This window comes from Mixophyes fleayi, chromosome 2 (assembly GCF_038048845.1).
Source record: "Mixophyes fleayi isolate aMixFle1 chromosome 2, aMixFle1.hap1, whole genome shotgun sequence".
NCBI classification, from domain to species: Eukaryota; Metazoa; Chordata; class Amphibia; order Anura; family Limnodynastidae; genus Mixophyes; species Mixophyes fleayi.
Window position 1 is genome coordinate 80700603 of NC_134403.1, and position 14872 is coordinate 80715474.

General features: G+C 37.9%; 1 protein-coding gene across 5 annotated transcripts in view; it reads left to right on the forward strand.

Moving 5' to 3' along the window:
- Positions 1 to 14872, forward strand: part of ARHGAP9 (Rho GTPase activating protein 9) — a 125696-nt gene that overhangs the window by 76483 nt on the left and 34341 nt on the right. For all 5 annotated transcript variants that reach the window (XM_075199374.1, XM_075199373.1, XM_075199375.1 and 2 more), the window contains 8 exons: positions 4271 to 4435; positions 5167 to 5277; positions 5593 to 5654; positions 7947 to 8034; positions 8801 to 8896; positions 10848 to 10946; positions 12744 to 12864; positions 14232 to 14351. In XM_075199374.1, the coding sequence (XP_075055475.1) occupies positions 4271 to 4435; positions 5167 to 5277; positions 5593 to 5654; positions 7947 to 8034; positions 8801 to 8896; positions 10848 to 10946; positions 12744 to 12864; positions 14232 to 14351 (862 nt within the window). The remainder of the gene's footprint in view (positions 1 to 4270; positions 4436 to 5166; positions 5278 to 5592; positions 5655 to 7946; positions 8035 to 8800; positions 8897 to 10847; positions 10947 to 12743; positions 12865 to 14231; positions 14352 to 14872) is intronic.

Sequence of the window (14872 nt, forward strand, 5' to 3'; positions counted from 1 at the left end):
GGGGGTGGGGCCTAAATTGCCCCGCCCTAACATCCCCCCGGGGAACAAACATTTTCTAGATCCGCCCCTGCATGTGTAGCGGCGTGTGTTAGTGTGTGTGTGTGTTAGTGTGTGTGTGTGTGTTAGTGTGTGTGTGTCTGTGGAAAAAACTATTTTCTCAAAAAGGGCTCATCCGAATGACCTGAAATTTGGTATACTGACATTATTTGACAAAAAAATGCATGAGTATCATGCACGGGTTGACTTGTGTATATATATATATATATATATATATATATATATATATATATATATATATATATATGATATATGTTGCTATTATATATATATATATATATATATATATATGGCCTTATCTGTGTGGAGTTTGAATGTTCTCACCGTGCTTGGGTGGGTTTCCTCCGGGTGCCCTGGTTTCCTCCCACATTCCAGAAACATACTAGTAGGTTAATTGGCTGCTATCTAGATTGATATCTCTCTCTCTCTCTCTCTCTCTCTCGTGAATGAGTTCTCTGTACAGCGCTGCAGAATCAGTGGTGCTATATAAATGAATGGTTATGATGATAATACATTCACACATACTTATGTACAAATTATATATATATATATATATATATATATATATATATATATATATATATATTAGAGATGAGCGCACTCGGATTTCTGAAATCCGAGCCCGTTGCGGATCTGAGCCGGTTCCGAGACGGATCCGGGTATTCCCGCCAATTGTAAAACTGAAAGCGAGGCTCTAAATCATAATCCCGCTGTCGGATCTCGCGATACTCGGATCCTATAAATTCCCCGCTAGTCGCCGCCATCTTCACTCGGGCATTGATCAGGGTAGAGGGAGGGTGTGTTAGGTTGTCCTCTGTCCTGCTATATCTCGTGCTGTTCAGTTCTGTGCTGTGCTGTGCTCTGTGTTCTGCTCAGTCCAGTGGTGCTGTGTCCTGTGTTCTGTCCTTCTGAGTTCAGTGGTGCTGCTGGGTCCTGTGCTGTGTCCTGTTCAGTCCAGTGGTGCTGTGTCCTGTGCTCTGTCCTTCTAAGGGCATTGTTATTTCCCCATTATTCCCAAATTATAAAAAATTTCAAAAATAGTTATAAAAAAAATTACAAAAAAAGTAATTATAAATAAAAAATATAAGTCCATTGGTACTGCTATATTACAAAGTTCACTGATTCAGCAGTATAAGTCCATTGGTACTGCTATATTACAAAGTTCACTCATTCTGCAGTATAAGTCCATTGGTACTGCAATATTACAAAGTTCACTCATTCTGCAGTATAAGTCCAGTGGTGCTGCAATATTACAAAGTTCACTCATTCTGCAGTATAAGTCCATTGGTACTGCAATATTACAAAGTTCACTCATTCTGCAGTATAAGTCCATTGGTACTGCAATATTACAAAGTTCACTCATTCTGCAGTATAAATCCAGTGGTACTGCAATATTACAAAGTTCACTCATTCTGCAGTATAAGTCCAGTGGTACTGCAATATTACAAAGTTCACTCATTCTGCAGTATAAGTCCATTGGTACTGCTATATTACAAAGTTCACTCATTCTGCAGTATAAGTCCAGTGGTACTGCAATATTACAAAGTTCACACATTCTGCAGTATAAGTCCAGTGGTACTGCTGTATAACTCCAGTCCAGTGGTACTCTCCTGTGCCGCATATAATTTTTAAAAGCTTTGCCGAATGTGTGTAGTTATGTATCACAGGTTTTAAGAAGAGGCACAACCCTGAAAACCTGTTAGAGAAACTGAGGGAAATAATCTCTCTGTGGCTCACCCCACTTAGACTCTCCTGGGGATTCGAATAACTGCCATTTCTATTACTACCTTCTTTCTTTCTATATTTAAAACAAAAAAATGTCATTTCTATTACTACGTTAATTGTTTGTGCAGTCACAAAAAAGAGGAACTGCGCCCTTAACTGCTATGTTGGTTTTAGACGTCCATCCGGTGTCCGCCATCTGTGCACTGGAATTCAGACCAGTTGAGGGTTTTATTATTATATTGTGGCCCCGGTACTAAATTGGGTACCGGGGCTACTCCACTACGCAGTCCAGATACTTGTTTGGTGGAATTCAGAACAATTGTTTTTTTTTTATTATATTGTGGGGACCACTCCACTACGCAGTCCAGATACTTTTTTGGTGGAATTCAGACCAGTTGAGGGATTTTTTATTATATTCTGGGGACCACTCCACTACGCAGTCCAGATACTTTTTTGGTGGAATTGAGACCAGTTGAGGGTGATACATTGTGGCCCCGGTACCAAATTGGGTACCGGGACCACTCCACTATGCAGTCCAGAAAGCTACCTCGGTGAAACATTTTGGACTAAAAACAATATTGTGAGGTGTGAGGGTGTTCAGAATAGACTGGAAATTAGTGGAAATGATTGTTATTGAATGTTATTGAGGTTAATAATAGCGTAGGAGTGAAAATAAGCCCAAAAACTTGATTTTGGGAACTTTTTATGCTTTTTTCAAAATAAATCCGAATCCAAAACCTTAAATCCGAACCAAAACCTTTCGACAGGTGTTTTGCGAAACAAATCCGAACCCAAAACATCAAGCAAATCCGAACCCAAAACACAAAACACGAGACACCAAAAGTGGCCGGTGCACATCCCTAATATGTATATAATATTTTATACTAAGTAGGCAAATTGATTCACAATAACAGCTGTAGTAAACCATTACAGCACATTTGCTGCGTCTTAAACCAGCCTTATATAAAAGGCTAGACCTGTAATACTTTCTGTCCATATCACGTGACATGTGAGGTGTTCATTGAGAGGTTAGCAACATTGTTAACATGCCTGGATGCAAGCACGGCTCTATAGGTACATGAGGCTGAATAGGCTTTAACTTTATAGATGCTTTCAATTATGAGCACCTAATGCCTTAATGTGATTCTTAATGTCATGTCTGGCCTCTATTTAAACATGTTCACCCATTTAACTGGTGTCTTATAATTCCAGCATATTCTAATCTTGTTTGCATACTTGTGACCCCAAACCTGGCTTGTTACTTATGTGTAAAATTACGCTGCCAGCCTCACTTAGTCTTGAACTTTACCATCCTACTGTTTAGCTATTTAGCAAGATTAACTTAACAGCGAAGTCCATCAGTTTTTTGCAGGGGTCCTTCGTAAAAAGGGAGGGCTTATTCTTGACAATATATTAATATAATATAGTTGTCAGGGATGTTTTTCTGCTGAGCATGTGCCTCTAAGCAGGGAACTTACTGTGCTGTGTACTTGGACCTTGGTACAATACAATTCTCAATGTCTACTGAGCTTGATTATTACATATTTTGTTTGCATTTTATATAGTCATAATTAATAATTACAAACTTAAAAAAACCCCCAGGGAATAATATTATATAGTGAGAATGGCATTCAATATATAGCATAAGAAAAATTAAACTATGGGATCAGTCCATATTGAAAAATAGGGACTATTCCAGATGCCAAAAACATCAATCTGAAACAGTTCCTAGAATCTAGGTACAATTGGTGACTATGACGTGTTTTGTGTATATACTTCCACACACAATCAATAAATCAACATTTACAGTCAGTGAGAAGCCACAATTGGCAATGGTAAAGACCAGTAAAACAAGTTATGAAATGTGTATTGCACTTACACTGCACAAACACAGCTGAGTTCTCAAACCCCACAGTAACTCAGGTTAGACAGGAAACCCATGCTTTAGACAGGAGCAGCGCATTTGAGTTTGAACTGCTAATGATTATCAATGCTGGGACAAGAAATAGCACTGAAGGGGGGTCTGTTCCCTGGAACTGCAGGGGTCACTGACATGTCAGCTCTATGATACTGATGGATGGACGAGGGTGTTAGGTAAAATTAGTTTTAGGTGGTTTTAGCCTTTAAGATAATATCTTTGAGATTACAAATAGAGAAACAGAAAAAAAAACATGTAAGAAGATGGTAAATAGCAAATAAAAGATGCGTAAAGAGATTTGGGTTCAGTTCCTTCCAAGATGATTGGGAGATACAACCATTCTATGTGATGTTTAACAGAAAGGATTCCTATATTAAATAAAGATTTTTTTTTTCCATGTGAGATATTCTGTGCTGTAATCTGAGCAGTGTTAATGACAAGTAGTTTAGCTTATTCACTCATTGTGAGCACCATTCAGGGGAAGCTTCAGGCTGACATTTATATGAGTTTGTGGTCACCAACGTTAAAATATCACACTGCATTCTGTTTTCTGTATCCCATTGTCTTCAGATCTGTGACTCATATGAGGAGCAGAACACGTCCTCCATCAGCAGTTTGTCGTCTTCCTGCAGCAGCTTGTACAGTCCGATATGTGATGTACCAAAACCTGAGCACCAGTTGCCAAAGCTCAGCTACACCAGGTCTATGATCCTGTCCCATTCACAAAGACCTAGGGTAAACTTGGAAAAATGAATGTTCAATGTAATATTGTATAAACCTAGTTATTAAGAAATGTGATATTCACACATAATTGGGGAGAAACATTTGACACCTTGGTCCCCTGAAAGTTGTTTTTATTGCTATTATTTGATATATGCAGTATCATGATATGAACATACCAAGACCTGTGTACCCAACTGCTCTGCAGTATAAAGGAGCATGATATAGCGCCACCTAGGCACAATGCATTTGACCTTTATGATGTATGTACTATTGAGTCATTTTCACACATGAGCATCATGATAATCTTATTATATCAAAGTCAAAAATAACTTTTTTATCTAGTGTATTTCATACATGTTGTGGACATTTAAAATCAAATTATTTTTTAATATTTAATTCTAGTAAGAGATGGAAATTGATGTACATAATACCCATTTTTAAAGATGCTACAATGGAATATCACTATTTAGGGCATCCCTATATTATTTTCTCACAAAGGGGTAGATTTACTAAAAATAATGTACAAGTGGAGCAACCAATCAGAATCTAACTTTCGTTTATCTAGTGTATACTAGAAAATTTACCCCAAAGAGTCCAGTTTTAATGTTTTATTTTTAAATCACATTTATTACTGAATGATTTAGAGGCACCATTTCTTCTTATGATAATTGTTATTGAAGATGTTATATATGTTATATATCCCTTGTTGTGTTAAAATGAATCCTTCCCTTATTTATTTGCAGTCAAACCACAGGAGGAACCTCTCGAATCATCTGGTTGAAAGTTATAATAATTCAAACATAAATGCAGACCTCAACAGGAACACCTTAGTCACAGTCCTGGATGTGCCCCATGTAAGCCAAATTTTTACAACACCTTCCTCATTCACATCTCACCACCCATTATAGTCCATTAAACCTGAAATGATCCCCGCAGGTAATGCTTGATAGATAAGTAAACAGAGAAAATGATAGACATACCCATAATTAAGTTGACCATTTCCTCTTGCTGAATAATTTTTCACCGTTTATTTGATAGAACAAAGCTAGATTTTATTAAAATATGATTTGATTCATAACAAATAGTGGCAGCTTTTGTTGATTTGCTAAGTTGCCAAATAAGAACAAATGTTGCACTTCTTTTCATATGCTGGTTTCTTTATTTTTCAGGAGATGGAAAAGTCAGGTCCGTTAAACAAGACAAAGATAGCAGAAGGCGGAAGGAAGCTGAAGTAAGATCCAAAGTTTACCAAATGTCATGTTATACAGTCATGGCCAAAAGTTTGAAGAATGACACAAGTGTTGGTTTTCACAAACTTTGCTGCTTCAGTGTTTTTAGACCTTTTTGTCAGATGTTGGTATGGTATACTAAAGTAAAATTACAAGCATTTCATAAGTGTCAAAGGCTTTTATTGACAATTACATTAAGTTTATGCAAAGAGTCAATATTTACAGTGTTGACCCTTCTTTATGAAGACCTCTGCAATTCGCCCTGGCATGCTGTCAATCAACCTCTGGGCCGCATATTGATTGATGGCCGCCCATTCTTGCCTAATCAATGCTTGGAGTTTGTCACAGTTTGTGGGTTTTTGTTTGTCCACCCACCTCTTGAGGATTGACCACAAGTTCTCAATGGGTTTAAGGTCTGGGGAGTTTCCTGGCCATGGACCCAAAATTTCGATGTTTTGATCCCCAATCCACTTAGTTATCACTTTTGCATTATGACAAGATGCCCCATCATGCTGGAGCTGCATTGTTCATCACCAAACTGTTCTTGGATGGTTGGGAGAAGTTGCTCTTGGAGGATGTTTTGGTACCAGTCTATATTCATTGCTGTGTTCTTAAGCAAAATGGTGAGTGAGCCCACTCCCTTGGCTGAGAAGCAACCCCACACATGAATGGTCTCAGGATGCTTTACTGTTGGCATGACACAGGACTGATGGTAGTGCTCACCTTTCCTTCTCCGGACATGTGTTTTTCCAGATGCCCAAAACAATCTGAAAGGGGATTCATCAGAAAAATTACTTTACCAGTTCTCAGCAGTCCAATTCCTGTACTTTGTGCAGAATATCAGTCTGTCCCTGATGTTTTTCCTGGAGAGAAGTTGTTTCTTTGCTGGCCTTCTTGGCACCAGGTCATCCTCCAAAAGTCTTCGCCTCACTGTGTTCTTGGGCATCCTGCAGCCATCTTCACAACTATTGAACCTCTCTCCTTGAAGATCCAATAAATGGTTGATTTTTGTGCAATCTTACTAGCAGCAATATCCCTTCTATCCCAGAAGCACTTTTTGTTTAAAACAATGATGACTCCACATGTTTCCTTCAAGGTAACCATGGTTAACTGAGGAAGAACAATGATTTCAACCACCACCCTCCTTTTAAAGCTTCCAGTCTGTGATTCTAACTCAATCAGCATGACAGAGTGATCTCTAGCCTTGTCCTCATCAACACTCTCACCTGTGTTAACTAGAGAATCATTGACCTGATGTCAGCTGGACCTTTTGTGGCAGGGCTGAAATGCAGTGGAAATGTTGTTTTTGGGATAAAGTTCATTGTCATGGCAAAGAGGGACTTTGAAATTAATTGCAATTCATCTGATCACTCTTTATGACATTCTGGAGTATATGCAAATTGCCATCATAAAAACTGAGGCAGCAGACTTTGTGAAAAATAATATTTATGTCATTCTCAAAACTTTTGGCCAGAATTGTACATACCTATACATTTATACCTATCACATTTTCTAGTAATCACAGAGACTGAATAGATCTTCTAACACAACCAGTACCTTGTATCCATGTAAAACCTATTATGGAATATGTATGCTCTAAGTAGTACTACAGGTGACCGCTTGCAGTTAGGATGTCCACCTCCGCTGTCTAACTGTCCCGCCATTATAGAGATACCATCTACTGAAGTATGCATTTTGCAGAGATCAATGCCTAAATAATTTTCAAGGTGTGTGTAACAGTCTTTTAGGACTACAGAACTCAATAAATTTCTGCTAGCCAGGAGTGAGGTTTTCTCTGTGAGAAAAACAAACCCTTAATGTAGACATTATCTTAAATAATATTTTTACTGTAGCGTTGGTGAACACAGACACTGGACATCACCCTCTGGGAGATGAGTAGTTTAAGAAGAGCTCCATCTGTTTTGACGGAGCTATTCTCTATAATGTTTCCATATTGTTTTGACATGCTATCCCTCAGTGTAGGCTATAATCCAGCGGTTTGTTGCTGCCTTACTTTGCCTGCTGTCTGACAAATTTTGGACTTCCTCAACCTGTAATAATGACAACAATAAGGGACTTGCAGGGCAGATAATAAAAACTGTGGCATTCTGCTGAATGCAAAACCACTTTAAAAGAAGGTAAAAAAAATGTTTCAGACATTTCTTCCAGAGTAAACAGTATGGTTAGGCACAATCATGGCAAGTAAAATATAGGAAATGTACTAAATAAATATAATTAAATGCAGTATTTCAAATTTTGGTAACATGTGGAACTTGTGTTTTTTCCAATTGCAGGAAAAATTGGACTACATCTTGGGTGGTTCTGACTGGGAATAGTCTAGTATTCTTCAAGGACCCTAAAGTTCAAGTCCCTTCCGGTTGGGTAGGTCCTATGTCTTATATACCTGGTGATTGCCAGACTTGAAGTTTTATATTGAACCAAACTTAGTGGGGCATTGCAACAAGCTAGTAATATGCAATTTCTTCTGGAAATGTGTCATTATAGACCATATTGGCCTAACCTTACCTAATGTGTGGACTAAAATAATAAGAAATTCCTATTCAAATAATGGCCTAATTTAGTTGGCCGTGTCCATATTTGGTCTGCACATGACCTCATTGGCAAATTCTACATTAGTCTACTGGCCTTTTTTCCTGTATCTCCCAAAGACCAGATCAGTGGAATTTGATCTTCGGTATGTGTGGTGAAATTTGGTTCAGTTGTTTGGTAGACAGGTTGACTGGATTGTTTTATTTGCAGATTATATGAAAATTAAAACAATGGTGCATCATCATTTTAAATAAGGAAAAGCATTTGGCAGTAGTTGGAGTGCAGTATTGTCTAACCTCCTATATGTAGAGTATATGTTGTTCTTGGAAATTATTTTGCTATTGCAGTAATTGTCCAAAAATGCTGAAGAGAATAGACATTGCCAAACATGCAATATATATATAACAAAATCCATGGAATTTTCTTATAATCAAATCAACTCTTCAGTTGCCAATACTTTCCTTTCAATGTTACCAAATATGAACGTCCCAGTGCTAAAATTAAGTGAATGAGTCACTAATTAACCATCATGTTTGCAACTGGTTACATGAGAGATATTGTCCACTGTACAAGTTTTGTACTATGTTTTGTCTCCCAGAACCCATCCAATAGTAAGCCTGAGAGCAGCATGGACCTGAGAGGCGCCGGCATTGACTGGGCCCAGGAAATGTCTAGTAAGAAGAATGTGATTCATGTAAGTTACCACCAACTGCAACAACCCTTTATTTGTCATTCTACAAGGATGAGCTTTTCCTTTCCTGATATAGTACAGGAGAGCCGCCACCTATCTAAATATGTGTTCCATAAATAGTTTTCTTGACATTTTATGTCTTCCATTTCCGTTGGATGTCAGAGGGACACTGTGCAAAAAAGAGGGAAGTGGCAATTGCATTAGGCTTTCTAGTATTTTAATAAGATGATTCTTGCAATGGTATGAGGAATACAAGAGTTCATTTATATTCTTTTTAATATACTGTCATCTGCTTAAAAATGCTGATGTGGTATTATGTATGGATAGCAGCTCCATTTAAATATTAACTGTATATTTGCTTATCCTGCACTCCTCCAGGATTAGGAAAGGGAGTTGGGGTGCAGCCGTTAAACCCTTGGGGTTGCCTAAATCCTCCCACGTTATATAGCAATGCCTAGAATAGGGAAGGGCGCAATTGGATAGGATAAGGAAATGGGGAAAGGATAAAACTTGTGCCAATATATTCAAAAGAACATCCTATGCGAAGTGGCTCTATATAAATATTGAATATAATGCGCAAGCAACAAAAATCCGGAAACAGCTGAGACGCCGAACGGTGAGGAAACAACTGACAAGTTGTTAAGGGGAAAGTGTGCGATCTAACCCCGAAACACCAGAGCGAGCGTCCGAGACGGAGAGAGAAAAAAGAAACCGTTATATGCACTGTAGCACTTACTAAATGTAAGTTCATTTTAATTTTTCATTGGAATAAATGTTCAAGCTTTATAACACCATTGGTGCCCCTATTCCTCTCTATCTTTTTTTTGCATGAGACACCACGGAGAGACCAGGGGAATTTAAGGAACACACTATCCATGTGATTATGGACAATGTTTACTATGCAACACTAAACATATCAATCAGTTGTTATTGTTGTATATATAAGAACTTGGAGAAATATTTTTGTTTATGCGCATTATATGTCTATATTCGATATCTATATAGAGCCACTTCGCATAGGATGTTTTTTTTAAATATATTGGCACAAGTTTTATCCTTTGCCCCTTTCCTTATCCTATCCAATTGCGCCCTTCCCTATTCTAGGTATAGCTACATTTAAATGTTTCATGCTAATCATGGTCCAGGATCTTTAAGTAGTGTGAACCATATTATTTAGTAATAATAATGCAAATAAAAAATACTGTTGAAGACAAAATATCAATATTGAAATGAAATGATAATATACCCAGCTGTATCAGAGCTCTTACTTCTAACTAACATGACATTGTACATTTATACCAGCCTGCGTCTGGAGAGGAGGGCCGGAGGGAAGGAAGGAGTGTGCAAACGTAGGCCAAGTACAGGGAAGGCGTGTTTACGCAAATGCAGCTCATACAGACCTGGGGGATGGGATCCGGCTATTGGGCATGAACACCCGGATTTGTTTTATTTTGGTACCTATTTGTGGCCAAATTGGACACAGTTACAGACATTCTGCAATCAGGGCAAACATGTGAGGCTGGCTTAAGTTTAATAGTCATTGCAGGAGCTCTGAAAAGGCTGATAACAGAGAATTAACTTGCACAGCTATTATCTCATACTGCATGCTGTTGACATATGGAATTTTTTACATATATGTTTTGAATATTACAAAATGCTTCCTATATAGAATCAATCTATTTTAGGTTTAAATTATTACACTGTAGATTATATATTATTACCTTTAGAGTACTTAAATTAAAACCATCCAATATAGAGAATAACTGTGTTGGCATATTAATTAAGCTGTCTCTCAGAAGAACTGAAACTAACATCCTGATTGCCCTGCTTCAAAGAGTACTCTATTATCTCTTGAGTGTTCTTGTGGTTACAAACTACAGGAATTGCTTTATAATGCACCCCAGAAATTGGCTTTAACCCAACATAATGCATACATGATCTGTGCCCTCTGCAGCTTCGCATGGTAACAGGCAATGAGTTTCTTCTGCAATCTGACAAGGAGTCTGTTGTCCAGGAGTGGTACGATGCCCTGCAGAGAGTCATCGAGAGGCTGGTAAGTTCATGGCATCCTATTATGACTAAAAAGGCACACACATTTGAATTTATAACACTTATTAGTGAACTGCATTACCTGCATTGTTCTGTATTTAGATAAGCCACCTATACTCATATACACTATGCATTGTTAATATACTATAAATAACAAAGAATTTTTTTTATTTTTTTTCACTTGAAACTAGTCCACAAGTTGTCAGCGCAACACTTTCAAAACCCACTTTAAGTGTAGATTTGGGCTATGCAGAATTAGGCCCCTTGAATTGAGAGATGGTGCTAGGAAATGTTATGCAAACATTATGCCTCAGAGAATCAATGTCCAAATACTGTGTAGAGCTAGTTAGAATACCAACATGTGCGTTTAGTCTTGATGGTAAGGAACATCTGAATAACCAATGGTTATGGAGGGACAAAGCAAATTTTTCAATGAAAATAAAAGCTTTTTCCAGAACAGTAGTACATGCCTCAAGTAGACACTGGATAAGTGATACCTTTGAAAACAAAACCCTTATATATTATATTCATTTGTAAGCAATGTAGCACTTTTAAAATATGATTTGTATATTTGTTCAAACTAAATTCAACATATGCAAGCACTGTAACAAAAAACTGCATAAATGAAGATGTAATGAAGCAATTGTTTTACATTTTAGGTAGTATCTCTCTACAATCTGATACGTCCAAATTTTAATGCTAAATAATATCGTGTGTTAATTTGTATGAAACATCATGCTTTGAGTATCAGTTGTACTTAACAGTATGTAGTTCGCCTAACTGATGTCTCATAATGTCTCTCCAATGTTCTAGATGGGCTACTTAATTGTGGCTTTTAAGAGTTACAAAGTATACTTATTTTGTTTGTGTCTTTTATTGATTCTTGTTTTAGCTTAAACATATGCTTGTATTATGTTATTCAAAGGATTACATTGTTAAAATGATGTTTGATACCTTCTATTACCTTCTTATTTACTAAAGGAAGAGTGGCATAATGTCAAAAGTAATATATTTAGTTTGTCCTATATGGCGGGTATGTGATATGTGAGGTTCTATAAAATACTAGTTACAAACAGACCTTACAGTATGTCACACCTCTTGCAGGTTTGTCTGACTTCCAGCTAACCCACCGCTTGATCACCATCTCCATTTGCCAGTTGTCAGCATCACCACATTCTTGTTCTGTGATCGTATGTCTCAAATAGGTATCAACTCAGACAGCCAATTAAAATTAAATAAGGAATGAAGGTAGAGCTGACAGCTGCAACATGGAAATAGAAATAGCCTGACTTAGCTGGTAGCCATGGAAATGCTGCTAGGTGGACATCACCTTATAGTATATGATCATCTTTAGGTCTGCCCCTTGGTTAGTCTAGTATCCATAATTTCTTATGTTGTGTATTGCTAATATGCAATTAACGTGGTGAGAACTTTAGTACTATTAAAGTACACACACACAACTCATAAAATGTCAACAATCACACACCATCCAAACATGTATGTGCAAAGAACTTTAAAAAGCTAATAATGTATTTCACAGAGTTGTACTATTATTATGAATAAATGAAACACCCTTCCCATAATTTGTAAACAGTTTGCCAACGTTTTTTCTTGAGTACATCTAACAGGCCAAGTTCATAAGATTTCCTAAACTATGCACATGTGAATTCAATAGACTGACATGGGAATTATCCATAATATTTTTTTAATGGATAATCCTCAAAACATGATCTGTTTGGTTGGGTCATCAAGAAGAGGGTTGAGGAAGTTTGTCCTAAATAATCCAATTTTCTTTATGTAGGAGCGAGAAAATCCACTGGATGAGATCATTTTAAGAAGAGCAAACAGTATGGAGGTCCTGGATGGGAGTGGTGGAGAAGAGGACAGCCCTTTAAAGTCTAAAGATAGCTGGAAATTCTCATGTATGCTTTAGAGATTAATAATGACTCTTGTATCTTAATATTGAAACATTTATTATACTTGAATTGAAGCCAGCCAGTAAAAGTATGTGTTTATCCATCACATATTCAAAGAAATGGGAAATATAATCCACCATATATGGGGAAGAAAATACCAAGGAGTAGTGAACGTAGGAAAAAATATCTTCCTTGTCTTTCTGTGGGTCCCATTATCCCTGAACATTAATCATCACTAGCTGATGTAGAGCTGGGGATAAAGCACGGTCATTATCATGTACAGGCAGCAATCTACTAACTGGAAGCCTTTCCTGCCTGACATAGTTATCTATTCTGTCGGAACCTCATTGGTTCAAGCACCATTTTCCTTGGGACAAGCTGAACAAGCTGTACCTTTGGCTAGGGTCTGCTGGAACCTGCAATTCCACACACTGAATCAATAGTAAATAAATGCTTGCGTCCAACTCTAAATGAGGCCCATGGTCTCAGCCATCTCATAGATGGTGGAAAAATCTTTTTGGAGTGGACATGGCTGTGTGTCTACTATCAGAATACAGCCCCTGGCTAGCTAACTATAAGCAGGCATTTTCTGGTATTTGCCCACTGACACTCGCTTACTGTGGTGCATTAGCCAATTTTAAAGCTCCATTCCCTCCTCAGAGCCCTAGGGTGCTGGGGAATGCACTGTGCAGCCATTTTTGTAGGCTCTGTGGTTATACAGCTGAAAACTGGGTCTGTGTGATGCTTTGGAGGTGGGCGTAAGCAGGATAACCAATTAGAGACTGTAATCACACACATTGCAACTTCTGATTGCTTACTGGGCCACCGAGAGGAGTCTTGTGCTTGTTGGAGACCCTAAGATGCACATGCATACTTGGCAAAAGCCGATGCTGAACTAGTATGTGAGAGTGATTCAATAAAAAGCTTTTGGTCCATGCTATTACATTCTGCCACCCACGATATAGCTCAGATGGGGTCATGGTTGGGTGCATGGGCCGGATCACCACCCATCCCACCATAATCGCCAATGCTGTGCCACCAAGGCAGGCACGGTTACTTTATACTCATGCCCTCCCCCTTCTCAGGGGAGTGCAGCTTTAAGAATCAATACTTTAAATTAAGAGTTGTTTAAATACAATAAAGGCATTGCTTCAGATTGTAAGCTCATATGTGCATATATGTGTTAATATATGTTTATTGTTTATGACTTCATCTTCTTGCAATTTCCCATGATGTGCTGTGATATGAAAAATATTGTGATTTATGAATACAGGATAATATTAATGATAATAATAACAATTATTTTAGTGATTTACTTGCATCCCTTTGATTATCATAACAATTCCCATTCTTCATATCCTTTTTATACATAGTATCCTGGGTGAGCACTAATGTGGGAGGTGTGGATAAGAAGAAGGTAAAACATAGGTTGAAGAAAATGTTGATGAAGAGGCCTCCTCTGCAGACCCTCCAGGAGAAAGGTCTTATTAAAGGTTAGTTCACAAGTAAACCACCTCATGTTGAGCTAGAGAGCTTAAAACACACTAAGGGGTGGTTTTGGCAAAGTGTGTGGTCTTTGGCTCTTTGATTTGCAATTTGAAATTTGTACCATTTACTAAAGGGCAAACCGTACATAAAATACAGTTGTTTTTCCCTCATGGTTTAAAACCAGACTCCTGATTTCCTTGTAGAAAGTGGAAGCTTGCCAGACCACATGGCATACAGCCCTCTTTTTAGTTACAAAGAAAATACCTGGTTCACACAGACATGATAGCACAATCCACATGTTGTTTGAGCTATTTTGTCTGTCATGTAATGTAATAATAAATACGTAAAAAAAAAGCCCTCCCTTGTATTTTCAACAAGCCCAGTCTACATTCTATCCTCCTAGTACTGTAGGGGAAAGCAAACGGTAAGGCCCTAGTTCCTATAGAGTACCGGATTAATGCTACTAGCACTGGGCCCCTTCTGGTACCCCTGGCCGGTGGATACCAGGGTAATACAGTGAAAATAT